The sequence below is a fragment of the Bipolaris maydis genome, assembly GCF_028858645.1.
Source record: "Bipolaris maydis strain C4 unplaced genomic scaffold PSV08scaffold_2, whole genome shotgun sequence".
In the NCBI taxonomy this organism is placed as follows: domain Eukaryota; kingdom Fungi; phylum Ascomycota; class Dothideomycetes; order Pleosporales; family Pleosporaceae; genus Bipolaris; species Bipolaris maydis.
This window is the reverse complement of record NW_027093858.1, coordinates 100,610-128,544: the sequence shown is the minus strand read 5'-3', so window position 1 is coordinate 128,544 and position 27,935 is coordinate 100,610. Positions and strand designations below refer to the sequence as shown.

The 27,935-nt window shown below is 48.9% G+C and overlaps 10 protein-coding genes across 10 annotated transcripts; 4 read left to right on the top strand and 6 right to left on the bottom strand.

The window, feature by feature from the left end:
* Positions 1–743: 743 nt before the first annotated feature.
* PSV08DRAFT_383464 (WD40-repeat-containing domain protein) lies at positions 744–4,800 on the bottom strand (the record flags this gene model as incomplete). The annotated part of the gene is made up of 3 exons (XM_066093420.1): positions 744–3,014; positions 3,068–4,641; positions 4,716–4,800. The coding sequence occupies 3 exons, from the start codon at positions 4,798–4,800 to the stop codon at positions 744–746; spliced, it is 3,930 nt and encodes a 1,309-aa protein (XP_065949688.1).
* Positions 4,801–7,438: 2,638 nt separating this feature from the next.
* PSV08DRAFT_214943 (nucleoside phosphorylase domain-containing protein) lies at positions 7,439–10,713 on the bottom strand. The gene is made up of 7 exons (XM_014217399.1): positions 10,562–10,713; positions 10,451–10,509; positions 10,375–10,403; positions 10,160–10,326; positions 9,707–10,089; positions 9,376–9,651; positions 7,439–8,590 (listed from the first exon to the last, which is right to left on the bottom strand). The coding sequence occupies exons 1-7, from the start codon at positions 10,581–10,583 to the stop codon at positions 7,517–7,519; spliced, it is 2,010 nt and encodes a 669-aa protein (XP_014072874.1). The 5' UTR covers positions 10,584–10,713; the 3' UTR covers positions 7,439–7,516.
* A 156-nt stretch (positions 10,714–10,869) lies between these two features.
* PSV08DRAFT_346901 (uncharacterized protein) lies at positions 10,870–12,083 on the top strand (the record flags this gene model as incomplete). The annotated part of the gene is made up of 3 exons (XM_066092786.1): positions 10,870–10,954; positions 11,206–11,812; positions 11,924–12,083. The coding sequence occupies 3 exons, from the start codon at positions 10,870–10,872 to the stop codon at positions 12,081–12,083; spliced, it is 852 nt and encodes a 283-aa protein (XP_065949687.1).
* A 3,807-nt stretch (positions 12,084–15,890) lies between these two features.
* PSV08DRAFT_170863 (uncharacterized protein) lies at positions 15,891–16,178 on the top strand (the record flags this gene model as incomplete). The annotated part of the gene is made up of 2 exons (XM_014217421.1): positions 15,891–15,998; positions 16,047–16,178. 2 exons carry the CDS (start codon positions 15,891–15,893, stop codon positions 16,176–16,178), a joined length of 240 nt encoding a protein of 79 aa, XP_014072896.1.
* Positions 16,179–16,717: 539 nt separating this feature from the next.
* PSV08DRAFT_171614 (uncharacterized protein) lies at positions 16,718–17,833 on the bottom strand (the record flags this gene model as incomplete). The annotated part of the gene is given in 5 exon segments (XM_066091858.1): positions 16,718–17,182; positions 17,230–17,301; positions 17,485–17,583; positions 17,603–17,656; positions 17,813–17,833. The coding sequence occupies 5 exon segments, from the start codon at positions 17,831–17,833 to the stop codon at positions 16,718–16,720; spliced, it is 711 nt and encodes a 236-aa protein (XP_065949686.1).
* Positions 17,834–18,641: 808 nt separating this feature from the next.
* Positions 18,642–19,694, bottom strand: PSV08DRAFT_406972 (uncharacterized protein; the record flags this gene model as incomplete). Its single annotated transcript, XM_014217420.1, has 3 exons — positions 19,561–19,694; positions 19,082–19,503; positions 18,642–19,036 (listed from the first exon to the last, which is right to left on the bottom strand). The coding sequence occupies exons 1-3, from the start codon at positions 19,614–19,616 to the stop codon at positions 18,642–18,644; spliced, it is 873 nt and encodes a 290-aa protein (XP_014072895.1). The 5' UTR covers positions 19,617–19,694.
* An 829-nt stretch (positions 19,695–20,523) lies between these two features.
* On the top strand, positions 20,524–21,405 carry PSV08DRAFT_214939 (uncharacterized protein). The gene is made up of 2 exons (XM_014217419.2): positions 20,524–20,895; positions 20,963–21,405. The coding sequence occupies exons 1-2, from the start codon at positions 20,560–20,562 to the stop codon at positions 21,344–21,346; spliced, it is 720 nt and encodes a 239-aa protein (XP_014072894.1). The 5' UTR covers positions 20,524–20,559; the 3' UTR covers positions 21,347–21,405.
* Positions 21,406–21,806: 401 nt separating this feature from the next.
* On the bottom strand, positions 21,807–22,761 carry PSV08DRAFT_367844 (uncharacterized protein; the record flags this gene model as incomplete). The annotated part of the gene is made up of 4 exons (XM_014217418.1): positions 21,807–21,932; positions 21,995–22,274; positions 22,320–22,420; positions 22,474–22,761. The coding sequence occupies 4 exons, from the start codon at positions 22,759–22,761 to the stop codon at positions 21,807–21,809; spliced, it is 795 nt and encodes a 264-aa protein (XP_014072893.1).
* Positions 22,762–23,899: 1,138 nt separating this feature from the next.
* Positions 23,900–25,260, bottom strand: PSV08DRAFT_406970 (uncharacterized protein; the record flags this gene model as incomplete). Its single annotated transcript, XM_066093757.1, has 3 exons — positions 25,165–25,260; positions 25,053–25,118; positions 23,900–25,009 (listed from the first exon to the last, which is right to left on the bottom strand). The coding sequence occupies exons 1-3, from the start codon at positions 25,180–25,182 to the stop codon at positions 23,900–23,902; spliced, it is 1,194 nt and encodes a 397-aa protein (XP_065949685.1). The 5' UTR covers positions 25,183–25,260.
* Positions 25,261–26,537: 1,277 nt separating this feature from the next.
* Positions 26,538–26,840, top strand: PSV08DRAFT_149402 (uncharacterized protein; the record flags this gene model as incomplete). Its single annotated transcript, XM_066091828.1, has 1 exon — positions 26,538–26,840. A coding segment is annotated over one exon (303 nt), but the record flags the coding sequence as incomplete, so codon positions are not given.
* Between the last annotated feature and the right edge of the window lie 1,095 nt (positions 26,841–27,935).

Sequence of the window (27,935 nt, the reverse complement as noted above, 5' to 3'; positions counted from 1 at the left end):
TATTATCGCGATTTTTGTGATTACGATTGTGAATTAACTAACTACTATCCCTCCATGTGTGGCGGAAAACCCTGCGTGGCGGCATGCCAGTAGTGATTCCACCATAACAAATTCAACCACAGCTAAAATAGGCACAAAATCTCGGAATAAAGACATCGACCCTAGACCTATCTCTGTGTTTTGTCTCGTCGCTAACAAACTTCTGTGTAGCTGGCAATACGACAATTTGCTGCTAGCATGCACGGCAGCCCTATCTCGGACGGTCTCGGACGCGCCAAAGGTTTAACCTATGCATCTAAGAATTTGTCAAGTTATACAAAGATGCATAGAGAGTTGATTCCGAGCGAGATGCTACGGTGTTCTACGTCGTGGTGCTATTGCGCACGTCTATTGCTCTACAGAGCAGGATTGACAACTAAGGCGCGCTAATTACAAACCGTACAGAATTATCGCACGGGGCTTAGCGGTATTCTACCCGCACGGATACTAGACTCTTGTCACGTGACTATTGTTTCAATGGAGCCATCTGACTAGCGGCTAAGGCTAAGCATGACTCGCTTGTGCTTAACTACATGCTTAAACACCGCACTAGACTCCACGCATGGCTATCTTAGAAGAGGATAGTAGTGGTAGTTAGCATAGGTAGAGGCTTATATATAGTCCTGCAGCAGTGTCGGAATTAGCTTAGAGTTAGTAGTGTAGATATAACGTCTATGCACTTGTAACAGAATGACTACGCTCTGCTAGAAACTAAGAAACGCTACACGCCCTGAATAGCACCCTAGACACACTGTGTGCCTATACACTGCCATGACGCAGTTCCGATACTGAGGAGGAAGCCATAGAAACCGCCGCGTTTGAAGTAATACCCATTCGCCATCTACTACAGCATATAGCAGTTCTTGGGCTAGAAGGGCGGATGCAACAGCAACAAGATCTAATGGTAGGGGGATATCCCCTTTGTTCGTGTGGAGAGTCCGGCCATCTGGCGAAAATGCGATCTGAAAGATAGGTGAAGGCTGGTCTTCTAGCACGGTGCGACAGTGGCCCGTCGCTGTCTCCCACACCCGCACTGTCCTATCGTCGGATGCTAATGCGACCAGCTGGCCGTCTGGCGAGAATACTACTGCGTTAACATATTCTGAATGGCCCTCTAGCACGCTACGACAGTGGCCCGTCGCTGTCTCCCATACCCGCACTGTGCTGTCCCTGGATGCTGATGCGACTAGCTGCCCGTCTGGCGAGAACACCACCGCGCCGACCCCATCTGAATGGCCCTCCAGCACGGTGCGACACTGGCCCGTCGCTGTCTCCCACACCCGCACTGTGCTGTCCCAGGATGCTGAGGCGACTAGCTGCCCGTCTGGCGAGAACACTACCGCGGTGACCACATCTGAATGGCCCTCCAGCACGCTGTGACACTGGCCCGTCGCTGTCTCCCACACCCGCACTGTGCTGTCCCAGGATGCTGAGGCGACCAGCTGCCCGTCTGGCGAGAACACCACCGCGTTGACCTCGCGTGAATGGCCCTCTAGCACGCTGCGACAGTGGCCCGTCGCTGTCTCCCACACCCGCACTGTGCTGTCCCAGGATGCTGAGGCGACTAGCTGCCCGTCTGGCGAGAACACCACCGCGATGACCGAACCTGAATGGCCCTCCAGCACGGTGCGACAGTGGCCCGTCGCTGTCTCCCACACCCGCACTGTGCTGTCCCCAGATGCTGAGGCGACCAGCTGGCCGTCTGGCGAGAACATCACCGCGTTAACATATTCTGAATGGCTCTCTAGCACGCTGTGACACTGGCCCGTCGCTGCCTCCCACACCCGCACTGTGCTGTCGTCGGATGCTGAGGCGACCAGCTGCCCGTCTGGCGAGAACACCACCGCGCCGACCCTATATGAATGACCCTCTAGCATGGTGCGACAGTGGCCTGTCGCTGCCTCCCACACCCGCACTGTGCTGTCGTCGGATGCTGAGGCGACCAGCTGCCCGTCTGGCGAGAACACCACCGCGATGACCGAAGCTGAATGGCCCTCTAGCACGCTGCGACAGTGGCCCGTCGCTGTCTCCCACACCCGCACTGTGCTGTCCCAGGATGCTGATGCGACTAGCTGCCCGTCTGGCGAGAACACCACCGCGCTGACCCCATCTGAATGGCCCTCCAGCACGCTGTGACACTGGCCCGTCGCTGTCTCCCACACCCGCACTGTGCTGTCCCCAGATGCTGAGGCGACCAGTTGGCCGTCTGGCGAGAACACCACCGCCCTAACATAAAAGGAATGGCCCTCCAGCACGCTGCGACAGCGGCCCGTCGCTGTCTCCCACACCCGCACTGTCCTGTCGTTGGATGCTGAGGCGACCAGCTGCCCGTCTGGCGAGAACACCACCGCGTTGACCGAACCTGAATGGCCCTCTAGCACGCTGTGACACTGGCCCGTCGCTGTCTCCCACACCCGCACTGTGCTGTCCCAGGATACTGAGGCGACCAGCTGCCTGTCTGGCGAGAACACCACCGCGTTGACCTCGCGTGAATGGCCCTCTAGCACGCTGCGACAGTGGCCCGTCGCTGTCTCCCACACCCGCACTGTGCTATCGGCGGATGCTGAGGCGACTAGCTGCCCGTCTGGCGAGAACACCACCGCGTTGACCTCGCGTGAATGGCCCTCTAGCACGCTGCGACAGTGGCCCGTCGCTGTCTCCCACACCCGCACTATGCTATCCCAGGATGCTGAGGCGACCAGCTGCCCGTCTGGCGAGAACACCACCGCCCTGACCGAAGCTGAATGGCTCTCTAGCACACTCCGGCATGCGTCCCACTCTGCATCTCTCCCAGAAATCACTTTTACTGCCTGTGGTACCTCTCTAATAAACACCTTCCGCACAAGGCTCGACTCAGGCGAGAAAAGAAGAGCTGAAGAATATATCTGGAGGGGGGCCTTAGCTAGTATTGGTACAAATCGCAGCACAAATCGGACGGCATCGTGGAGGAACTTAGCAACGACACTATTAGACGGCTACACTTAGGTCAGCATGAAACATGATAATTACTTAGATAGGAATACTCTACCGTCGCAAGCGCCTGTAGCCTCGCTAGTAGTCGCACGCATAGACTCGTTTCATCGAGCAGGCTCATAGCCTCAAGCCAGTGAAGAAGGTGTTTCTCGAGGAAGTGGTGCGTGGCATCTCCGTCTTCGACGCTGCGTCCACTGCGCTCGAGATGGTCGACCCAGTAGCGGCACGCATACTGCAGTTCAGGTGGCAGGTTGTGATGAATCGTCTCTTCGTCGATCTCTCTCTGTAAAACTCCAGGATCTGAGAGGTTGCAAAGGTCTTGTCGAAGACCGCTTTGTGCCGACATAAGCTTGAGGCAGCAAGACGCCAGCTTCTCGTGCGTGCTCTTCTTGTCTACATATAATCTGTCGTCGCCGCATCTCTTTCTATCGAGTAGGAAGTCGCGGAATGATGGGTGGTGCAGGCGAACTGGTCGGCTTCTATTGTTTGGGATGTCGAGAATCGCGTGGAGGTCTGCTAGTGTCGGCCCAACTCCTTCTGCAACGTCAAGTAGCTGATCTAGAGACTGTGCAGAGAGAGGAGAGAACAGCACTACTATACTGCCAATAATATATTGAAGTGCTCGACATTGCTCCTCTTTGTCTTCGTCTGCATAGTCCTGGATTGAGTTCTTTAGCACTGTAGTGTAGATCTCGTTAAGGTGCTTCTCTGGGGTGATAGAGGTAGTGTCTCTATTATATAGGATCGTCTCAAGCTTCTTAACTGCAAGGCCCTTCCCTTCTCGGATAAAGCGACATGCTGTTGCAGCCCAGATAAAGAGGCCGCTTGCACTCTGGACCAGCTGCACGACGATCTCTGCACCTGGCCAGCCAGCGCGCAGACAGCGTTCCTGTGCGATAAGCTGGAGATTGTATTCTAGGAAGAGGGCTATATCGTGGTCGACAATAGACCGCGATATGTTGTGCAGCACAACGTCCTGGTGCTGCGTCTCCGGTACTTGGCAGAACCCGTGCCGGATCGGCACCTCTGGCCTGCTTGTCAGCAACACCCGCAGTCGGGCACCTGTCAACGACGACCGCACCTCAGCCAGCAGCTGCACAATAATGCGGATGTTGCTGTCGTTGTCGCACTCGTCTAGCGCATCAACGACTATGATATATGTTCTTTGCCCCGCTTCTAGCTCGTGCAGCTTCGACAGCGGGCGGAGAACGAGATGCTGCCACTGGTCGCGCAGAGACTGGCTAGCAATGTCGTCGCGCTCTGCAACTGCGTCGCTGATGCGCTGCTTTAACGCTGGCACATTACGCGCAAGCTGCACCGCGATGCTCGTCACAAACTTGCCTGCGTGGCCGACGTCGCCGCCGCCGCGCGAGAAGAAGAAGCTGGCCGCCAGACGCTGCTTGTCGTAGTAGCTGCGCGCCACCGTCCGCGCGATCGTCGACTTGCCTGTGCCTGCCAGGCCGCTCAGCCAGAAGATGCACCGCTCGTCTTGCCCGTCCGCCCAGCTGTATATCTCTTGTAGCAGGTCGACGCGTGTGTCAGCGAGACATGCGGGCTCGTGCTGCTTGGCGAACGAGTTAAAGGGCGCATCTTTGGCGCGCGGAAGACGGTCGAGTGTGTTCTCAAGTCCTAGTTGACGTGTCTGCTTAGCGTCCCACATCTACTAGAGAGCTTGACGTCCCTCAGACGGTCCCGCGACGTACCAATGTGGACAGAGCCGTTGATGTTGTTAGCTTGGACGCTCTTGTATGCGTTGCCAAACGCTATACTAGATGTCGTAGAGGCCATGGCATCGCTGTAGAGGAGCATGCACTATAGGTAGTGTACCTAAGGTAACAACTAGAGTCTGCGGTAATGGTCTGCGGCACAGCACGTCCTTGGCCTCAGCCTGGCGGCTATGCAGCCTTCAGCCTGACGACTTCGAGCAGTCGCTTGTGGGGTCCAAGGCTGGAGCGAAGCACACGCATGCGCTTAGTTGCTTATCTATTTGCTCCACCAGCCTCGCTCTGGCTCTTGTAGCGTCAATTGCACCGCAATTCTTAACTGATGGTGCGGCACAGCTGCCCCTACGCATAAGGCTGAGCCGTCGAGGCTGAGGATCAGCTAAACCATCATAGCGAACTAGCGCGGTCATCAGCGTATAACATACTAACATGAATACTAACTTATACACCTATCGCAAAATTATCTTTCTACAATATAATTTATTTTATACTACTTATTGTCTAATAATGTTACATTAATGTATCAATACATTGTCGCCACTGGTGCCCTCCATGGCGCAGGCTCCTGGACCCTACGTTTTTTCGATGGTCTTTCCCTCAGCCTTGACGGGCCCGCTTCTGTCTCTAGAGATATCACTTCTTCTTCTTCTTTTCTAGGTGTCTTGCGCTTTCGACCATGCTTTCTTTTGCCCTTCCCCCTAGCTGCCATCTCTTTAGTAGCGCGTTCCGCTCGTGCCCTTTCGAGGTCCTCCCAGCGCATCACCTTGCCCTCTCCCTTTCCATCCTGGAGAACTAACGAGCGGGTCGTTCGGCGGACCTTGGCCTCGTTGTTGACGTTATACAGAAGGCGATTGTGGTCCTGTAGGAGGCTCTGTTTGGCAACGGATATCTTGGCGGCACTCGCAAGCTTCTGCACACGCCTCTCTAAGCGTTGCCTGCTCGCCTCGTCAGACGCATAAACATCACGCTTGATTAGGTCGTGCAACATTGTAAATCCCTCTGCCGTCACCGGTGTCACAGGAGTGGTGGGATCCAGCAGTGAGCCGCTCTGGGAGGAGGATCCCACCTCACCAGCGGTCAAGACGACGAGGTCTACAGGCGGCTTTGGTGTGTTACGAAGCACTCTCTCTGGGTTAAAAGGAAATAAGCCTGTAGCAGCCCATCCAGCAAGGATATTCCTCTTAGTTAATGCCCTCTCTCTCGCTGGCGCATACAAGTAGGTAAAATGCTCCTTGCCGATTGTATTAATGCCGCCACGGTTCAGTCGCTCAACCTGATCACGATAGGCTGTCTTCAGGGGTGCAAAGACGGAGACATCACAAGGCTGTAGTTTGTGAGAAGTATGAGAAGGCAGACGGCATAAGACGATGTTGTTCTCAAAGCAGAACTCCAGGATCTCCAGCGTCTCGTGCGTTCCGAACCCGTCACAGATTAGTACTCGTGGTTTACCATTAGCTCGGACCCTAGTTTCGACATCAAAAACGCGCTTTAGCCACTCAAGGCTTATCCTAGAATCGTTGTACCCGTTCTCAGAAACACCGTAGTGCCACCCAGGGGTTGAGTGCGTGGTCCAGTTGCTCCGGTGTGTTGAGGCCGGCCAAATTATCAGAGGCGGTAGCGGCCTACCATCAGCACTAATGCACTCTATAGCGGTAACTATGGTCCGCTTGACACCAGCGCCTCTGTGCCCCCGCACATCATCTCTACCTACAAGAACCTTAACAGAGCCTAGCATGCTTAGCATGACTCCCGTCTCGTCCATGTTGTATACGTTCTCTGGCAGGATAGCCGGATCTTGTAGTACCTTGCCGATGATATCGAACCACCCTGTGATCTTATCATATATGTGCACCTCGTGACGCTTCCAGTCTATAGACCTTACTCTCTTCGATTTGAGTTCGGGGTGGCGCTTCCCAAAGGCTTGAGCCCAGTTCTTACCAGGAGGCTTCTTCGGTCGAGTCGTGGGGGATCGACGTCGGGCAATGCTGAAGGCTAGCGTTGGTATATACTTAATGCGGACGGGTTGTCCGAAACTAGACATTAGTAGCAAGAACGCAACCAGTGCTTTCTCCTCTTCTACGTTGAGGTATTGCTGGGCTTGGGCTTTGTGCTCTATTGAGGGCCGTCCTCGCCAACGATTGTATAGCGTGGTGAGCGCGATACCACTGGCATCAGCTCGGGCAGCCCATGTTCTCTTGTCGTGTAGCGGAGCCTCTGCAAGTGCCTTGCTAGCAGGATCCATTTCGACGATCGTGGTGGTACAGCAGCTATGAACAGCTAGCTAGCGAGGATGCCTCTACTCGCTGGACTGCTAAAAATAGCCCTTGTCCGTGGATGCTTCTAGAAGTACACCGCACTTATGCTAGCGCCCTCCTGTGTAAAGCTGCGAAGCTGGCTCTCTCAAGCAGCGGTCACTAGTCAACGAGGTTAGCATTGCGGCATAACGACACAAAGCAGAAGGATATAATGAAGCCTCAGCTCGTTCTGCAGAGCGTAGTTAATGAGCGCAGCGTCGGTCAGAGCAGATGCGAGTGGGCGATTGCCTGAAGCATACGCCGGAACTACGTTCCAGCCGTTGCTTGTGCGCAAGAGGCTTGCTGTCATAGTCAAGTTGTCGCGGCTGGGCAGGCGCTGCAACTGGCTACCAACCTGTTCTATCGATATAGCGCGACGATGAGTTCTGTGGCATTAATACGTATTCAATCATGCTGCAGCCTTGATGATTCCTTTTGGCATCCTTTCTATCGCTGAGTTGCCATAATATGATACCTTAACATTAATTATCCAATATGTATGCTGCCGTGAATGTCTCTCCCCTGTACACCACGTTCATTATTGCCGAACCTCATGTTCGTTGTGCCTGCGGATTGCTGAAGTGTAGACCGCTCTATAGACGGCGCACTACTCGTAGTGTCTGCCGCGGGGATCCTAGACAACAGCTCTTTAGCATACGCTGCCGCCGTAGCTGCCGCGTAGTTCTGCCAGCCCTTGTTCTTGTGCGAGTCTGCATAGTCGCAGATACCACGAACCACTACACACGGATACTCGTCCATCACTCCTGCTGCTTCCATCTCGAAGCAGATTACATCATGCTCTTTCCGCAATCTTTCGCGCTCAATAGCTGATATTTGCAGCTGATTGCTCGACGCGATATTGCCAAAGTGAACAGACGGCGTGTCGACTAGTCGAGTAGCTCCGGCTCCTCGATCAGATCGCGAGTCGATGTAATCCGCATCGCAACATACTCTGCAGTCGTCGAGCTCAGTGCCCTTATGCTCGTAGGTGTCTTTGAAGAGCCTATCTTGACTAGGACCTGGGTCGGCGTACTGGCGATTTTGTTCGTCGTTAAGCTTAAGACGCATTTGCTTCAGAACCTCTGCGATGTTCGTCTTAGACCAGCCCTCTGCACGAAAGTTATTAACCGCAGCCATGAGGTCGCCCGGAACGCCGTTGGTGTGTCCGCGATAATTCAGTCGCCCTTGACCCTCCCACGCACCCTTGTCGTACTGCAATACCCCGCCATGGCTGCTTCGAGGAGAGCTGACCACCACGTCGCCAAGCACAATCTCTGAGGCTGCACCAGCTGGCCCATAGCGAGGCACGCCGCCAGCGATGCCGACAAGGAGAAAGTACCTGATGTTGGGGAACCCAGCGCGCATCTTCTCAGCAAGGATTGCGGCACCAGTTAGTCCCATCCTTCGCTGCACACCAATAACGACTTTGTGCTTTCCGATCTGGCCGCCTAGGTAGTATGCATTCTGGTACTGGACCTCGTCTTGGGGGTACTCTTCATCCAGCACCAGCCTCGCCGCCTCCTTCTCTAACGGGAGCGGGCAGATCCATCCTATGGTGAACTGGTAATTCTTAGCCATTGCGGCAGGCAGGTCTTTCGTGACAACTACTTGTGATCAAAAGAAATGCACATGAGTGAGTAAGTAGCAGAAGCAGTGAGGAGCAGAGGCAGCGCGCAGATTCGAGCAATAGCGGTTAAAAGCAGCCGAACGAGGATTCAGGCAGCAGCACTCGGCTACGTTTCAGCCTGATTGTTATCGCTCAGCGTCTTCTCAGATTAACTCAATCAAGATTTTATTCTTCACCTTTACCTGCCTGTTTAAGGGCTATTTATGTTGTTTCATACACATGCAGAATCCGCTCTTACGGTGAACTATTTTTACCACGAGGAGCATCAGCTCTGGACCTTGAGAGCCTAAGGTGCTCAGCCCACCTACTCCACCAGAACCACAAAGCAAGCGTTGCAACAGTTAGCGGAACAGACAGCGCCCAGTATATCCAGAACTGACGGGATACAGCAAAGGATGATTGTCCCGCATCTCTATCAGGCTCAAACGAGAAGAAGTTGGTCCCAAAGATCGTCTATCCAACCGGTCGTGTCAGCCGTATATAAACCCGAAAATAGATACTAGTATAAAGGCGCCGTGAAACTCACAGAGATAAAGGTGGCTGGCAAAAAAGTCATTGTCACCACAGCGATCGCCTTCATCGCCGACGCTTCTCTCTTTGCTTCTTCCCCTATCTGTAGCTGCACCTTGCTGTCTCTCTGTGCGGCAGCGTTGAAAGCCTGATATTATAAGTTTAGTTAGATAGCCGCTATATACTACCTGTTATAGACTAGACATACTAGAGTGATCTCGTTTTGGATTCGCGCGTTGTTCGCTTCAGACCGTTGGAGTAAACCTCGTAGGAGGCCGAGCTGGAACTCAAAGAGACTGCCGACTTTATCCCAACGTCCGCGACCATTCTTACTGCAGGCGAGGGTACTGTTAGCACGGAACCGTTCATAATGATGCTGCATGGTGTCGAGGGACTGTATAGCGACGCTGAGAGCCTCGCTGACGTGCACCCCGTGTCTAGCAATCTCGTGCAAAAGGAAATAATCAGTCTCTATCAACCTTTTCTGATGCTGGTGAGCGTCACTGATGTTAGCGACAGGCGCGGTGAACGAAACTTACAGCCTCCCACCTGCTGATGTGGTTTCTGATCGCCCAGACCGAGTCATCATACAGCCGAAGCAGCGCATCTAAGATGAGCAGAAACGCGGCGTACGGACAGGAACGAGAGACGCCCTGTGGCCAGCTCATTGACTGGATATGCGACTGTGACTTCGTAGGCAGATCGAAGCACAACAGCGTAACCGACCCTGACTGCGCCCAGCATGCAAAAAACCCCATCTCGTACCATTCCCATCCGTGCCGCGCACTCTGCGGCCCATGTATCGCCATGTCAGTGTTCCAATCGCTAGGGTTGTTGTGATGGTTAGAGATGTGTGGTGTGAACGTCCTCTTCGGCTGGAGCTTGTCGTGTGTTTGCTTTACCGTGAAGCGGGTCCAATACGCTGGGTCTACATAAGCAACATCCTGATAACTTGTGTCCTAAGCTATTGCTAATAGCGTTCCTGTACATACTGTAGAACTCCACTTCTTCATTCTTGTCTAGCCAGACGTCATACCCGCAAAAGCCGCTTGACTGGAGATACATCCTATCGAAGAAGAAGGAAGGGATCTTTAGCTTGCTTCTAAGGGTTTCCTGGAGTTTTGGTGTAGTGCTCAAGAACGCCTTAGTAGACGCGAAGCTATGTAGTATTAGATCGTAAGCAAAAGCTACTCAATTGGCAACTTACACGATTTGAACGCGCCCAACGTGTACGTCCTACAGCGATGTTAGTCGCTTCTTTGCAAACTCCTTGCTTCACTCGCCTGTAGCAGTTCTTCCCATCTTATTTCTCGAGACTGGCAGGGATAGGATGTGTTGAAGTCTATTCATTCAGGTTGGTTTTGTTTCCATCATTCGCTGTGCAAGATACCTGCCTAACTGGATGACTTTGTCCATGTCTATAGCGTTGCAAATATTCCCTTGGTGTAAGTAGTTACGTGATGAAAGGTTGACGGATACGCTGCGAATGTGATGAGGGGCGGTGGAGAAAATAGACAAGCAACCAAGCGCATGCGTGTGCTTCGCTCCAGCCTTGAACCCCACAAGCGACTACTCGAAGTCGTCAGACTGAAGGCTGCATAGCTGCCAGGCTGAGGCCAAGGAGGTGCTGTGCCGCAGACCATCACTGCAGACTCTATCACGGACACATCACCTATGGTGCATGCTCTTCTATAGAGATGCCATGGCCTCTACAACATCTAACACAGCGTTTAGTAACGCATACAAGAGCGTCCAAGCTAACAACATCAACGGCTCTGTCCACATTAGTACGTCGCGGGACCGCCCGAGGGCCGTCAAGCTCTCTAGTAGATGTGGGACGCTAAGCAGACACGTCAAACAGGACTTGAGAACACACTCGACCGTCTCCCACGCGCCAAAGATGCGCCCTTCAACTCGTTCGCCAAGCAGCACGAGCCCGCATGTCTCGCTGACACGCGCGTCGACCTATTACAAGAGATATACAGCTGAGCGGACGGGCAAGACGAGCGGTGCATCTTCTGGCTGAGCGGCCTAGCAGGCACAGGCAAGTCGACAATCGCGCGGACGGTAGCGCGCAGCTACTACGACAAGCAGCGTCTGGCGGCCAGCTTCTTCTTCTCGCGCGGCGGAGGCGACGCAGGCCATGCAGGCAAGTTTGTGACGAGCATCGCGGTGCAGCTTGCGCGCAACGTGCCGGCATTGAAGCAGCGCATCAGCGACGCAGTTGTAGAGCGCGACGACATTGCTAGCCAGTCTCTACGCGACCAGTGGCAGCACCTTGCCCTTAGGCCATTGTCGAAGCTTGGCGACAGTGACTGTCCAGCCTCGCTTGTTCTAGTTGTGGATGCGCTCGACGAGTGTGACAACGACAGCCACATCCGCATTATCGTGCAGCTGCTAGCTGAGGTGCGGTCGTCGTTAACAGGCGCCCGACTGCGGGTGTTACTGACAAGCAGGCCAGAGGTGCCAATCCGACATGGGTTTGGGAAGATAGCGGACTCGGAACACAAGGATGTCGTGCTGCACAACATCTCGGCGTCGATCATTAACCACGACATAGGACTCTTTCTGCAGCATTATCTTAGGATCATCGCAGAAGAATGTAATCAGGCGGACGGTTGGCCAGGTGTAGAGACCATTAGACAGTTAGTGCAGAGTGCGTGCGGCCTGTTTATCTAGGCTACTACTACCTGTCGCTTCATCCAAGAAGGCGGGCCGTTCGCTGCTAACCAACTACGTGCTGTTCTTAAGGACAGCTCCTCTATAGACAGCAGTTCAGCAAACGACAGCTCATCTAGCGACTCTAGCACAGATAAGCACTTCGAGATTCTGCCCGAACAGCGATTAGACAGCATATACCTTACAGTGCTTAGGAGCCCTGTTCGCAGATACAGGAAACAGGAAAGGAAGAGATAGTACACGTTAATTAGAGAGATAGTTAGGGCGATTGTGCTTCTACAATTGCCGCTTTCTACTTCTTCACTAGCTCAGCTACTACGTGTTCCTATAGAGGATGTGCATCGAACACTATATAAGCTACACTCGATTGTAGATGTTCCACAAGACCCAAACTAGCCAGTGCGATTGCATCACCCTTCGTTCCGCGACTTTCTACTAGATAGGAAGAGATGCAACGACGATAGCTTCTAGGTAGAGAAGACTAGTACGCACCAGAGGCTGGCATCTCGCTGCCTGGAGCTCATATCTACACCTGGTGGCCTTCGACAGGATATGTGCAATCTCTTAGATCCTGGAGTTTTACAGAGAGAGATCGACGAAGAGACAATTAGTCGTAACCTGCCACCTGAGCTGGAGTACGCTTGCCGCTACTGGGTCGATCATCTCGAGTGTAGCGAGCGCAGTATCGAGGACGGAGACGCTACGCACTGCTTCCTTGAGAAACACCTTCTTCACTGGCTGGAGGCTATGAGCCTGCTCAACGAAACGAGTCTATGCGTGCGACTACTAGCGAGGCTTCAGGCGCTAGCGATGGTAGAACATTCCTGTCTAAGTAATTATCGTACTTGATACTGACCTAAGTGTAGCCGTCTGATAGTGTCGTTGCTAAGTTCCTTCACGATGCCGTCCGATTTGTGCTGCGATTCGTACTAATACTAGCTGAGGCCCCCCTCCAGATATATTCTTTAGCTCTTCTTTTCTCGCCCGAGTCAAGTAGTGTGCGAAAGGTGTTTATTGAACAGGTACTATAGGTAGTTAGAGTGATTTCTGGGAGAGATGCAGAGTGGGACGTATGCTGGAGTGTGCTAGAGGGCCATTCAAATTTAGTTAGGGTGGTGGTATTCTCGCCAGACGGCCAGCTGGTCGCCTTAGCATCTGACGACAGCACAGTGCGGGTGTGGGAGACAGCGACAGGCCAGTGTCGCAGCGTGCTGGAGGGCCATTCATATGTGGTTAGCGCGGTGGTGTTCTCGCCAGACGGCCAGCTAGTCGCCTCAGCATCTAGCGACAGGACAGTGCGGGTATAGGAGATAGCGATGGGCCACTATCGCAGCGTGCTAGACGGCCATTCACATATGGTCAGCGCGGTAGTGTTCTCGCCAGACGGGCAGCTAGTCGCCTCAGCATCCGCCGACAGCACAGTGCGGGTATAGGAGACAGCGACGGGCCAGTGTCGCAGCGTGCTCAAGGGCCATTCACGAGAGGTCAGAGCAGTAGTGTTCTCGCCAGACGGGCAGCTAGTCGCCTCAGCATCCAACAACAGCACAGTGCGGGTATAGGAGACAGCGACGAGCCAGTGTCGCAGGGTGCTAGAGGGCCATTCAAGTTAGGTCAACGCGGTAGTGTTCTCGCCAGACGGGCAGCTAGTCGCCTCAGCATCCACCAACAGAACAGTACGGGTGTAGGAGACAGCAACAGGCCACTATCGCACCGTGCTAGAAGATCAGCCCTCACCTATCTTTCAGATCGTATTTTCGCCAGATAGCCAGACTCTCCACACGAACAAAGGGGATATCCCCCTACTATTAGATCTCATTACTATTATATCCGCCCTTCCAGCCCAAGAACTACCATATACTACAGTAAAAGGCGAATAGGTATTACGTCAAACGCAGTAGTTTCTATAGCTTCCTCCTCAGTATCAGAACTGCGTCACGACAGTATATAGGCACACAGTATGTCTAGGGTGCTATTCAGGGCGTGTAGCGTTTCTTAGTTTCTAGCAGAGCGTAGTCATTCTATTACAAGTGGATAGACGTTATATATATACTAACTACTCTAATTTAACTCAGACACTACTATAGGACTATACATAATCCTCTACCTACACTCCCCACTATCCTCTCCTTAAACAGGCATGCGTAGAGTCTAGTGCGGCGTTTAAGCATGTGCTCAAACATAAGCGAGTCATATTCAGCTACAGCCGCTAGTCGAGTGGCTCTATCTAAGTCTCATAACAAGGGTCTAATATCAGCGCTAATAGAATACCACTAGGCTACTTATAGTGTTTCCATACGACTTGTAGGTAGCGCGCCTTAGTAGTTGATCCTGCTCTGTAGGCCAATACACCTGTACAACAGCGCCATAACTAAGAATGCTGTAGTACTTCACTTGGGATACACTCTTGAAATGTGTTTATATAGCTTAACAAACTCTTAGCTATATGCATATAACCTCTAGCGTATCCGAGACTAGCCGAGATAGGGCTCTAGTGCATGCTAGCAACGAATTGTGGTATTGCTGGCCACACAACAACTTGTTGCTAAAAATACGCAACGCAGAGAAAGTATGACGGTCGAGGTCTCTATCCCGAGACTCGCTAGGTCTCTGGGCTAAAGTTGCGTTTATTATAGTAGGAGCATCATCGGCATGCCGGCACATAGGGTTTTCCGCCACACGTGGAGGGATAGTAGTTAACTAATTATATTCTTATATAGCCACGACAAAAGGCGGGTTTATTAAGCCTAGGCATTGGACATTGTGTGTATTATTCTTTGCGACGGGCGTTGGACCTGAATTTTTTAAGTCGCAATAGCATTACTTTTACAAGATGCGTTCATTAAACTTAGTTAATTAGCTTCTGCCCGATGATGCAAGTAGCTTATAAATTACATTCGTCTTATTTGTGCTAGTTAGTTATACATAAATCTAGAATATCTTTGGCCGCACGCGGAGGCGCGGTAGATTTAATAAGTGTATTATTCTCTGCTATCTACTATCTTAAGTTGTAACTACGTGGTGTATAGCCATTAGATTTTCTTATTAAGGCAGTGAATCCTTATTGCCATTACAGGGGCTTGTTACTTTGGCGCAGCTGAAGTCATTGCCTCTATGGCCTCGCTAGGTTGTAAAATGATGACCTAATATGGATACCCCGCATGTGCCTCCACAAGTGTCATAGCGATAGTACATCCACTATCATTAGTATGTATTCGTTGTATGCATGGGCTTTCTAGCTACTAACACTCTAAGTACTCCTATTCGTCTTAGTATATAGGGTATCTCCCTATACAATAGGAGATGTTATTTAGCAACAAACTATTCACGAGTGCCTGCAGAGTCGCGGATGACATGTAGTCATAACTAACCTTCGAATCTCTAAATGCGGCGACCTAAAAATCTCAAATGTGACCCTTATCTATAAAGGTGTCAGTAGCGGTTGCAAGCACGATTGTGTATAACTAGTCTACTAGGAAGCGATACAGAGTATGTACATACTGTGCACACTAGGTGACCGGTCTCAATATATCAAGAGGTGGCCAGCAATCAAGTAGGCAGAAGATAACTAATATTCCACCCCTGGAGTGAATCACGTGAAGAAAGCGCCTACCCGTAAATACTGAAAAGGGATCTTAAGATATACTTGCGCCTAGATCACCTGCTACTACACCATAATACTCAGGCTTACCGGTACGCCTTAGGTGCAAGGCACTGACCCTACTGTTTGCTCTACTTATGTACCCTACACCACTAGTGCAAAACGTGATGTTAGTGTTAACTAGTTACATAATTAGAATCCGCATGCTTCTTCAAGCAGCGTTACACGGTCAATAAAGCCTAGGTGGCTATATAGTTAGCCCTATACCTTCAATTTCTACCGGATCAGTTTATTGATGTATCTCTCAAGTTATTAATTCCTGTTATTCTGCTAATCACTCCAGAATTCTTACTTTAACCTTATGCTACTCGCTCTTATGAACCTGATAATATAGAGCGTTCATCTAGCGGAAAAAGTGGCTATTGGAAGCACGTCTATAAAATATCATGAAACCCATAACTGCCCAACTTGCCCGGAAAAGAGAAAGGAACCGTGAGAGTCAGCGAAGGTCGCGCCAGAGGGTCAAAGATCAGATTGATGCTCTTGAACGACAGGTTTGGGATCAAGTGTTCAAACATAGACTGTCTCATTAACAGCCTTAGAACAGAGAGCTTGAGCTAGACAACAGATCGCTGCAGAAGCAGCTGCTACATGCCCTAGAAGCTATAGAAGTGTTCGAAAAGGGTGCGAGTCTCCACCAAAACTCTATCGTTAAGCAGAAAGTGCATATCTAACCTATATAGCTCTGTGTCAATCTAAATTAAAAGCAGAAGCCTTCATAGATACCAATTTCCATACGCCACGCACTTCAAGTAATGCTCCGGTATCAAAGCACGACCTATTAACTCCAATGTCATATTTGAACCACAGCTCATCAAATATATGTGCCTTATCACCCTTAACTTACAGATATAGTTCTTTCAACACAAATGACCGTCCTAATGTAGGTAGCATGTACGAAAGTAAAGCCGAGCTGGAAAACAGCTGGGAGTACAGCTCCCTACACTTATCACCGGACATAACTGAGACAGCCGGTATCATATTTGAGGATATGGAGACGATATCATTTCCAGCACAGCAAGTTAGCGAAGGTGGTTCATTAGCGGAGTGTTTATAGTGTATTTAGCAAAAGCACAAAGCCAATGGTGTCGTCGTCATCAGGGAGCTTGATTATGTTTTCCCAACGTTCCGTCAAGTCCTCCCAACAAGCACCCGCAAGAAAATCTGAGGTAGGAACTAGTTGATAGAGTTGTTCGAAGAACTATTACAAAGTTTAGAATTTTCCACGCGCTTTTTTCCTAGCGCGATGTATATCGTGTTTAGCGCTGTAGGTACCAGTACTATCTGCCCATCTAACGAGCTTGCCGCTCATAGGCAATGTCTCATGAGTGTGTTGCTCGGTCGCTTCTTGGAGACGAGATACCAAGTCTTCTACATTACCTAATGTATGTTCTAGCTGCCCCTTTATATTTTTCAATTCCTCCAAGAAATCTACCACTTCGGTATGACTCTCCTCAGGCTTGCGCTCTATATAGTTTTTAAGCGCTACTCGATCTGTAGGGAGGATAGCCTTACTAGCGTTGGTGTGTGAGGCTGCTTCTTTGGTCTCGCGCGAGGTGAATTTGCCAGGCTGTTCCTTGCTCTTATTACCAGACTGCTTGCTTGCAGATGCCGGTTCTGCTCGATCTACAGCTGGATAAACGACATTATCTCTAACTGATAGACAGTTTTGATATCCCTAAGATAATTAATAATGATCGTTAATCGTGCAGCATCTATGCATACTTGGTACAATGTATCGTCTGGAATAGTATCTTGAGAACTCATCGCTCTCTTGGTTTCTTGAGAAGGCACAGACTGCAGGTTGGAAGAGAAGTAGTCTTGTGAGAGGGATTGAGAGCTTACTATATATCATTCGTCTTGGCTAGACTAGTTAGGTCGTCGGACGTGGTACGTAATGACATTCTAAATCGCCACAGGGGTCAATAATCCTATACAGCGCGGCGCATATTACTTGCATATGAATCAGTATCAACGCACACAGTCAGTGGGGTGAAATAGATGCAGAGTTAGCATCAGTTGCCTATTGGGACTTAGTGTCGAGGTAACAGGAGTTGTCGGTTTCTTTCTAGAACTAACCTATCTATGGTGATAGTACCATTCCATGGATTTCTATAGTAACAACGTCATTTTCGCAATAGAAATTGTTATGCTATACATCGTCAAGCAATTACCCCTAGAGATAAACAGTTTGCTCGGCTTTAGAAAGCGCGGCAGTAATAGTTTCTTCAACTAATACAGCAGCCTCTGTGCCTCATTCCTAGACACAAAACTAGAGAGGTGGTTGCATAGTTCGGGTTCAGGATACCGGTGTAGGTGATTGTGCCATTGTGAACAGTTGCGGTCATTGTCCCGTTTTTGATAGCCTGCTGTGCTGCCTTCTTTAGGTGAGACGCCTGCTTCGAGCTGAATTTGGATTCTGCCAGGTAGATGCATTGGTTAGCAGGAACGTGGAAGCGGACATGATCTTAAATCTATCTCTGCTGCATCTGTTATATATTTAACATAGTCCCTTTATTCATCGTGCTCAGCCAGTCCTGCAACCTTCTCCAATCTCCTTGAATACCTCTCAATATTAAGCTTGGTATACCCTGCGCTGCGCGAGACCAATGTCGTACCACACGTTGTCGATCGGAATCTATAGGTATAGAGAACACCCGAACCACCGCTCCCATTGGGGTTTTCTGATTTTCCGTCAGGGAAACGAAGTTAGAAACCTCCTGCACGTACAGTTGATGTCTTTCGAAGGATTGATTTATCAGTTCAAAACTCGCAGCGGTCACCCACTAGAAAGCTAGACTTGTGAAGGAAGGGTACTTTTAGGTTATATCGAACCGACAAAGTATAATCAGGTTGTAGATATCATATCAAAAGAACCAGCACCGCGGAACAATAAAGTGAGGACACCATTGCTAATTAGATATAATTCTAATTGATGTAGGATCGATGTCAAGACTGGACTCTAGATTGCGTGATTGCACTCGAAGCTGAGGAATTACTCCCTGCCGGTACCTCAGGTTGGATTGAAGGAATCGTCGGGAAGCCTTCTAAAGACGTTGCAGCAGCAGTGGGTGGGAGATGGACCGCAGCAAGAAGGTAGAATTGGGGTGACAAGGGAGATCTGGATTAGGTAAACCTCATAGTCCACTATATCGAACCAGCTCACGCTCAAGTTCTAATAGTAAGGCATAAGTGTTATCCGGTATCTTTGGAATTATCAGATCGATCATGGAAGACCACAAAGAATTACGAGCGCGCGACTTTGCTTCAAAGTATTCACGTTCAGGTATACTGAACCCTGAAACTCCTATGTCTAGGATAGCAACCACATTGAGTTGGTCATCAACGAGTATATTGTCTGGGGTAAGATCTCCATGGCAGAATACAGCGCATTTGTCCCCAAGACGCTGGATTCTTTCTATCAGGTGCGCATCATTGGCATCGAATCGTCCATAAGGCCGGGAATTTCGAAGTGCATCGATAAGCCCATTACAGTATTTTGTATGCGACCTGAATGGGCCATATTTCCGGTCTGGCATGTTTGCGGCAGGTAAATGTTAAAAGAAGACATCTCGACACGGTTTAAAGCCCATAGACCCAAAAAAGTCACCACGTAGACCCATCCAGCTTTGGACGAATCTTGAAAGTTGTGTAGTCACTCTTTCTACCTGTGCTTGGTGAAAGGTATGGAGAACGTCATGCAGCGGTGTTCTAATAACCCTAGACATAAAAATATTACCAAAGCCATCCTTTTCGTAAGCGCCGAAAACTTCTGGAACAGGCACATGGGTTGATGAGGCAATAAAACGCAAAGCTTCTGCCTCTGCGACCTTTACGTTAGGCCCTCTTTTGAGTATGCGGTCAGAGTCTTGCAGGTGCCAAATCGATTTATCAATCTTGTGCACAGCGATATTCTTAGCTTTCGTCATATCAACGACAGTAGTGAGGTCGGTGTCGAAGATAACGGGCATAGCAGGCTTTTCAGGAAAGGGGGCGCCACTGACAGGGCTATTGTTAGCACAAAGGGAAATGTAGCAGAGACAAAGATAAGCTTACTACAGAGGAGGAGGAGGAGGAGAAGGAGGTGGTGGTGGTGGACAGATTGGGGCCATGACAAAACTTGTTTGCAAGAGGCAAAGTTGGAATGTTATGGTGTTGCGGCAATCGAGCGACGCGCCACTCAGAAGGATGAACACCTAAGGGCGGGCGCGACGTGCCTAAGACGCAGAACAAGGACGACGCACAGGCCACGTTAGGCAGCAGCGTGACGCTTGGGAGAGTACACCCTATTCGATAGCAACTGCTGGCGCTTGTTTAGATTTCAAAACTCGAATACTCGAGCGCTGTTAGCAATGATTTATCTACCTACATGTCAGAGTTGGTAGGCGTGAGGCTAAAAAATGCGAAGGTGCGGGTATGGCATTTACTGAATACTGGGCATCGGTCAGGCTTGCGCTACATTCGTGATGACTCCATTCAGCCGCTGCGAGGCCAAGCCAAAGTATCACGCAAGGCTGACAAGGACGCACGATACCACTATAGCTGTTGTGTGGATTAGATGCAAACTGATATCTAACTAACTACTAGGTAAACTATAGATACTAATATGAACTCATCAGCAGCCTCGTGTAACCACAGCAGACAGCGCTTCAGCCGCCGAAGATAGGACGTTGAACACTTAGAGAATCTCTTGGAGATGCCGACTCTGAGCCAGTCTGCCACCAGCAATACTAACCCACGAGCACCTAATAAAGAGCAATAGTAGATGAAGAAGGATCGTTCTAAGATATTAAGTAAGGGCTTTGACCTAAGATAATGAGCTATATAAATAAGGGGACCAAAGAAGACATACGGGCTAAGAAGACCAAGACTGAGCATAGGAAGTGTAAAGTTAGACTAGCATTAGCAGCCCTTTCGGCTCGGCCGCCGGGCGTAAATAAATTGTGTGTGTGTGTGTTGTGTGGAATCTTGGCGGGCGGGTTTACTTCAGCCCCGCAGACCTTGGCCATGCATCCAGTCAACTCCTCATTCTCTGCTTAACATAGTTTAGAAATTATGACTGCTATCCACACAGGCTATACTGATATTAGTTCTCGTACAAAACCTTACTGCCACCGTTGCGACCGAACATTCGATACCGGTCGAGCAAGAGACCAGCATTACGATGCCTCGGCTCGTCACCACATTTGCGATGTCTGCCGGTTCGACGGCTCCTCCTATGATGAGTCAGTACAACACAATCGCAGTACGCTTCATAGGATTATGTGCGATGGTTGTGACGATGATGGGTGGTGGATACTGGATAGCCAAGCGTACAAGGACCATTTGAGGAATGATAATGTGTGTACGACATGCGAGCGCCATTTCGATAGCCTCAACAACCTGCGACATGTAGGTATCACCGTGTTTGAACGCACTACTCGTGTCCCGATTCAGTCCTCGCTCTAATAGCTAATAGCACAAGCTGGTGCACCTGAAGCCTTCCGCTGAATGCTATGGTTGCACTCGGTCCTTCACTACTTATTCCGGGATGATAATTCATCTAGAGTCTGGGACGTGTGCGTCTAGTATTGATATTCTGGACTTAAACAAGTCAGCTGCAATGTGTTATCAATGGCAGAAGTTCCTGGACGAGGAATACCGTGACGATATCCTTAGCTGTTATGATTTGGAGGAAGAGTACGATGGCGCGGTTTATCCGTTTAAGTGTCTAGAATGCGACACTACGTTTTCAAAACTTTCAGGACTCTTCCAGCATGTAGGTAGTGGGTCTTGCGAACAGAGGTTAAACGGCGGGCCGATAGCCAAGCTTGTGAAGTGGTTGTCAAACAGACATGCCTAGTAAGCAGATTTAGAAGAGCTATAGCAAGGCTATACTTTAATTAAATGACGTTGTTTTTATTGAACCAGCTACTCTCATTGAGACTATATACTACATAAAGTAGAGTGGAAAACTTACTCAGCATTGCTCCTCCTAGAGGGGCTTAGAAAGTGCTTCCACTTGGCTCAACAGTTTGGCTCATCGCATCGCTACAACCACAGTTGCCCCCAGCCACGATGTGGAATTATCAAAGTAGCAATACTGACTAGCTAGACGAAAAGAGTAAGTACTACCAAAACTCATTCCTTTGAACAATCACATATTCTTGCCGCATTGCCACACAGTAATCATTCCGAAAGTTCTGCGGAGAACATATGATAACGCCTCTAACTAGCGTATCTCTAGCTAAACCGATGTACGAATCGATGCATAGCCCCTGAATAGAGTTTCCCTCGCAACCTTTCTTCCAATGTTGCACTACCTAAAAGTTACTCTCGTCTGCCAATCTGCATGGGAATGAGTGGCGCAGTCTTCTCATCCACTCGCTTACTGGCACAATAGTTTGACGCCATATCCGATTGATATAGAAAGGGAGATAACATGATAGCTGTATAAAAGTACATGCCTGGTAACAATTAGATGACGAGATGAAGGTCAAAGGAGACTCACCATAAAAATGCCTTGTCGTAGTTTGGTGGAAGTGCTTCTACCAGCAAGTGAGAAAGTAGAGGTGAAGATCGCGCTACAAAATTGGCTAGATGCTGCAGCAGCATTTGTAAAGACGAAGGCATGCAATAATCGCATGTATTCTTCGTTTCCATCTCCGGTCTCGGATCCTGAGTTCTTGTGGATCTCTAGTTGCTTGTGTGAGAGTGCGGAAGAGAAAAGGGATGCAGCAGCAAAACGAGTTAGCAGTGCCGACTCGTAAGCAGAAGATTTAGTTTGGCCCCTACTTATATTTAGAAAACCTCAGATACGAATTGAGTTCACCTACGTAACAGCAGAAGCAATGTCCAGTATAGTCAAGACCGCCACCATATGTACCGCCCATATGCTCCAGGGAGGAGAGATGAAGATCTGAAGCATTCGGACGAGCTGAAGTTCCTGTTAGTTGGAAGCGAGCTATCAAGGTAGGCAGACTGTCTTACATTATTGCTAGTAAGAAGCTGGAGATTACACATAATGATTGCGTCAAGCCAAGAGTACGTCTCTGCTGGATGGGGTTTGGTCGCAATTGCAATGAGTCCAGTAATACCTAGGCCTACTGAACTGGTACCGACAATGATTCCTATAATTCTCTCCCAACGGTAATCGTACTCAGAGACCTGGACTTCTGCCCTGGATAGATTTCTGATATCGAGGTAAGTGAGCGTGCTGCTTAGTATAGGTCCGACTGAAAAGCAAATCGCAAGGCTGACTGATACGAAGGGTGCCATAATGACAAAAGTTGGTGCAGTACTGAATATGGGGGGCTCGCGCCTTTTGTACATGCTTTACTTCGTAAACTGGTTCCGTAGAGTGGAGCCCAGGTAGAGTTACATTGAGAAATAAGTCCAGACAGCTTCAGGCACAGCAATGGAAAACTCGATAAACTTGGAGTATTCGGCCTTATTAGCCAGGGAGATAGGACCTGGAAGTAGTTGTGATGGCTGCAGGTGCCCGCATCATCAGGAGTGTTATACCGTATATGCAGCCGCACAGCCTCCATCAAGGCTTCCAGTGGATGCTACCCTGTGCCCTGAAAGTCTATCTATTCTCTCTGTATCGTCTCCCCTAAGATTACCAGGACGTTTGAGATTTGGATTGACTGAAGTTCGTGATATTAGAGAAATTGGCAAGTTCCTAAGAGTTAGACCATGTTCAAATGTAGCAGAGTGTTTCTAGGAGCAGAGTGTTTCTAGGAGCAGGGCGTTTCTAGGAGCAGAGTGTTTCTAGGAGCAGAGTGTTTCTAGGAGCAGGGCGTTTCTAGGAGCAGAGTGTTTCTAGGAGCAGAGTGTTTCCAGGAGCAGGGCGTTTCTAGGAGCAGAGTGTTTCTAGGAGCAGAGTGTTTCTAGGAGCAGGGCGTTTCTAGGAGCAGAGTGTTTCTAGGAGCAGGATGTTTCCAGGAACGCTGTGCTCCTAGAAACACCCTGTCGCTAGAAATGTCCTGCGCTGATCTGAGACACTCAATTTCTCCAAGGTACGCATGAATAGTTAGAGAAGTATCCTTCCGCAAACCCCTGCATATGCCAGCATATTTTAGCTACTACACTGAAATCACCCTCACAACCTTATTAGGCCGATTTACCAAATGCCATTTGCCCTTCAGCTCAGCTATTGCCTTTTCGTTCTCCTGACTGTATCCGTCAAACCTACTTGTCGTTTGTGCTGCAAGTGGATAGGTCAAGGGCACAGCCCCTTCCATAATAGATTTAACTAGAGGATCCACCATTCGACTAGCACTGATGCCTTTGGGGTACGCATGCAATAGGTACGTTAGAAGAATCATTAGTCCTTGGTCTGGTAGCTTCTTAGGATCATTTCTAGAGCTATATTAGAAAACTCAGTAAAAGATATAGTTATGATATGTGTTTCTCACATATGGATCTCTAGAATATGGCTACAAGTCAAAATTATCCCAAATCCAACCTGAGATATCACATATGACCATCTCTTGCCAATTCTCGTATGCCATTTGAGGCTGTTCTCGCGTTTTTGTTTAGCCTGTGTAGTGAGGTTCTTATACTGCGACCCATATATTCTTTCTAAGATGACGGACTTTGCTATGCTAGCTAAACCCTTGCCCGAAGAAAGACGAATAGGTGAGCTAGAGTTATGTCTAAGCTCGATGAGTTTCTGCTCATATTGATGATATAATAGAACCCTTGCCATTCTTAGTTTGATAGGTTCGACTAATGAGTCAGCTGCGATCGTTTCAGCACACTGGAGGCTTTTGAATATCTTTTCTGTCAAGGACATTCCAGTCACTGGGTTGCCGGTGGGAAGACGAGACCACGGATCTTCTGCATCCCAACTACGGCAGAAACTATTGATGAAATCTCTTGCATCTTCTCGCAGAAACGAATCACCAATCTCAACAACATACTGGATCTCTTCATATGAGGACCTATAGAGGCGGCTCAGCTGGTCGTACGAGTAAAGCCAATGTGTTACTATTGCGTCATCTGGTAAGGTAAATTCCGTCTCCCGTACCGGGCTTGTACTCCAGTTAGACGATAGAACGGATGGAGATATGGAAGGCATCCTTGACTGAGTAGCTAAGTGTAGGGAAGGGACATTATTTAGGATAGGTTCTGGCCCTCTGTCTTCTGCAGTCTCGAAATTAAAGGATTCAGTTGCATCTAAAGGAGTTCCTAATCCTTCTATGGCCGTAGATTCTTCCGGTGTTATGTATCGGGATACATGTTCTACGCTGTTGCTCCAACACGGCGCCTTTCTGTCAACAAAAGACGCTCGACTAATTTCGTTATAGACAGAACTATACTGACTTGCATCAGGTATTTTAGGATAGAACTGGACTCCTTGAGTATTAGATAGAGAAGTTTCCATTGCTTCGTCCAAGTCCTCACGAAAGGAATGCTCAAATACTAGCTTATGAGGGGAAAGCTTAGCCTGGATATAATCAAGACGTTTGCCCTGTATAGTTGCAAGCAACGTTAAAAACGCCTTGCCTAGATGGATGAACTGATGAGTGTCAGTCGGGCCTGCCTAGACATTAATACCGTACATCTTCTCCCGTTTCTTCCAACCTAGTCCAGCTATGGCTCAGTAGAGCTTCGTTCGCATCAGGACTCTATCAAATATCAGAAAAAATAACTCGAAACGATAAGGGTACATGCTAGGATAAGAGAGCGCATGATATGTGAAAGAATATAGCGTATCACTACGTGTAATATAGGACGGAGCACTGTGTTTAGGGAAAGACGATATAGGAAACTGTGCAGCGCATCAGGAGTGGTAGGAGGGAAAGACACAAAGTTTATTACCACTCTAACATTACTGACGACAGCAACTTTTAACCCACATACAGTCAATGTCGTTTTAAAAACAACTAATTTCTGTCCCTATGTGCCGAAAACGACCAATGGGAGCGCAACGGTCATAGATAGGTTGTCGCACACGTAGATGCGGGGTTGTGTGGCAAGAATAAATGTGCGTATATTTTGATCAACTTTTCCGATGCTCCTCTTATATGTATATGATCGTTGCGGCGGTTCATCGTATAATTATAATTTCTGCAATGGCTCGGTTGCAATTGCTGCCTTCGTATTCTTGCATATACTGCGATAGTCCGCTATAGCTACAATGTTCTGCACTAGCCGCAGACGCATCCTTGCAGCGGCTGCGATAGAAGTCTGTGATCCTTTCAACCCGATTGGTCACTCTTTAGACATAGAGATGGATGTCAATTAATATGCGGCCACCTCTATAAGTAGCTCAAGCTAACCTACAAAATACGTGCAACCCAACCCTCAAAGACTTAAAAATCGCGGAACTGCTATCTAAGCAACATGCCAATCAGGTGGAGACCCTCTAAACCTATTCGAACGTTCATTGATGAACACGACTATACATATTTTAAAGACAGGAATCGTTATTGTGAACGCAGAGTCTTTAATGATAAGGGCCGATTTAGCGATCAAATACCTAAAGACAACGAGCGCGAGATATATGACGTTGAGGGGACCTTAGAGGTTCAAAGGCAACTCTTATCCAAGCTAGCCGCGGTTGAAAATCAAGTGACTGGAGAATCTGAAAACAGTGTGCACCGAAGGCGTATTGAGGCTCTTAAAGCAGACACGGTTCAAGCGTTACAAAAGACTTGGAATCAAAGTAGTCGGTCTACTGCCTATCGAAAATCACTTTATTTGATGCGTTGACGCAAGATCGATTGTAGGTTCGATATATGTAAAGAAAAGTAGCGTTGGGTGTGATTATTTGTATTTATTGAGTACTTGATCTCTCGTGATCTCTCTAGTTTTACGTGATATTGTTAATTATGCTGGTGAAGCTCAAGCTGGATAGAATATTTAACTCACCATATAACTAGTCCTAGTTCTAGGACTAGAACCTAAGCTGCTTTAAGAATAGATTTCACTGATCAAGGTAGACTCTGGCTAAGATTAGAGAACAATCTCAACTACGATAGTTGGTAAGTGTGTGCTGTTGATATGCGCGTTGAGAGCTCTGACATATCGACTGACCCTTCTAGAACACCTTGAATCGCTCATACAGTACGGAGTCAGCCACTTGTCTGCTTAGCATATCGACAATTACGAAAGAAGTAAAAGTAGAAGAATCAGGGACTGCAAAATTGTCCTTGACACAGCGACAAAGAAGAGCACAACTAAGTAACGCCTGCGACCACTGCCACCGCTTGAAATGTAAGTGCGAGGCCCCTTTTCCCTATCGAAATGGTAAAAGGTGCGGTATCGAGTGCATTGAGCGGAAAAGAAAGCTGAAGGTCAGACCGATAACCACATCTTACTCGATACCTACCACTATACTCAATCTGGAGGCGGGCCCCGGCCCAGGGGTCAGTCAGATTTTCTATTGATACGCAGTGCGGGGATGGCACGTCTCCAGAGATGCGAAAGGACTGAAATGATCCAAGTTAGGATGGTCCTGGAAGTCTAGTTCTATGGATAACTATGTGTAGCAGACTTTTAGAGCAAGCGCAATTTTCGATATAGTTATCCTTATTAGAGCATCAAACAACACACTATGTTTCCGCCACTTCGATCTTATGCCACAAATTTACATACATACGTAATGTAACTATAATGCTGAATGTGGTGCCTAGGCTCCGCCATCGTGTCTTGCGTTGTTGCTTTGTGAGTAGATGGCTGCTGCTGCATTTGGTAGACGCGTTATATCAAGTAAGCAGCTTGCTCGCAAATTCTGCTGTCTGTGCCAGCCAGAGCCGCAATAGTAGCTCTATAGGTGCCAAACCGACGCGAGGGGACGCGCGATGACCTGCAGAGACCATTGCGGCTATTAGTGGGTGTATTTCTAGTCCTTCGTGATGATGATTCTAAAAAAATGAATACTCGCTGTTTATCGTGTTTCAGTTTTGATAACTGCAACTAACTACTCGGGCCCAACGGCTGCTGTAGCAGAATTTCAATGAAATTGCCCGTGCTCCGCACGGGCCTATCACCTCAACGATAATATCACCTCAATGATAACACGTAGCTTTTAATACATACATGCACTATAACAACGCATAATTAAATAAACTTGAATACGCATATCATTTTTAACATGCCTAAGGTTAATTAGAGAAAGTCTGTATATAAAGAAGAGGTGGTGGCGTTGCAAAAGCACGCTGAAGCGTTACGCCTACTCTATTAACCTAACATTAAAAGCTATGCAACTACCTATAACTTGCCATATTAGCGCCTGCGACGCGCCTATCTTGGACTTTCGAATCGCTGTAATCGCGCTAAACCACCTGCTTTATACCGCCTTAACGAGTCTCAAGATTTCGCTCTTGAGCGGTACCTTGATGCTATCGATAATATTGGCTTTGGTATTCATCGTGGACTAGTTGAGCAGCAAGCAAACTCACTCCTTGAGGATGCATATACAGGACTAGATGAAGTTACGC

Excerpts from the sequence above, each read along its gene's own strand:
- PSV08DRAFT_214943 (XM_014217399.1), bottom strand. The coding sequence starts at position 10,583 with ATGGACAAAGTCATCCAGTTAG. Across the intron at positions 10,510-10,561 it reads GGACAAAGTCATCCAGTTAG|ACTTCAACACATCCTATCCC; the intron begins GCAGGTATCTTG and ends CTGAATGAATAG. Across the intron at positions 10,404-10,450 it reads GATGGGAAGAACTGCTACAG|GACGTACACGTTGGGCGCGT; the intron begins GCGAGTGAAGCA and ends ACATCGCTGTAG.
- PSV08DRAFT_214939 (XM_014217419.2), top strand. The coding sequence starts at position 20,560 with ATGACTGCTATCCACACAGGCTATACTGATATTAGTTCTCGTACAAAA. Across the intron at positions 20,896-20,962 it reads GCCTCAACAACCTGCGACAT|CACAAGCTGGTGCACCTGAA; the intron begins GTAGGTATCACC and ends AATAGCTAATAG.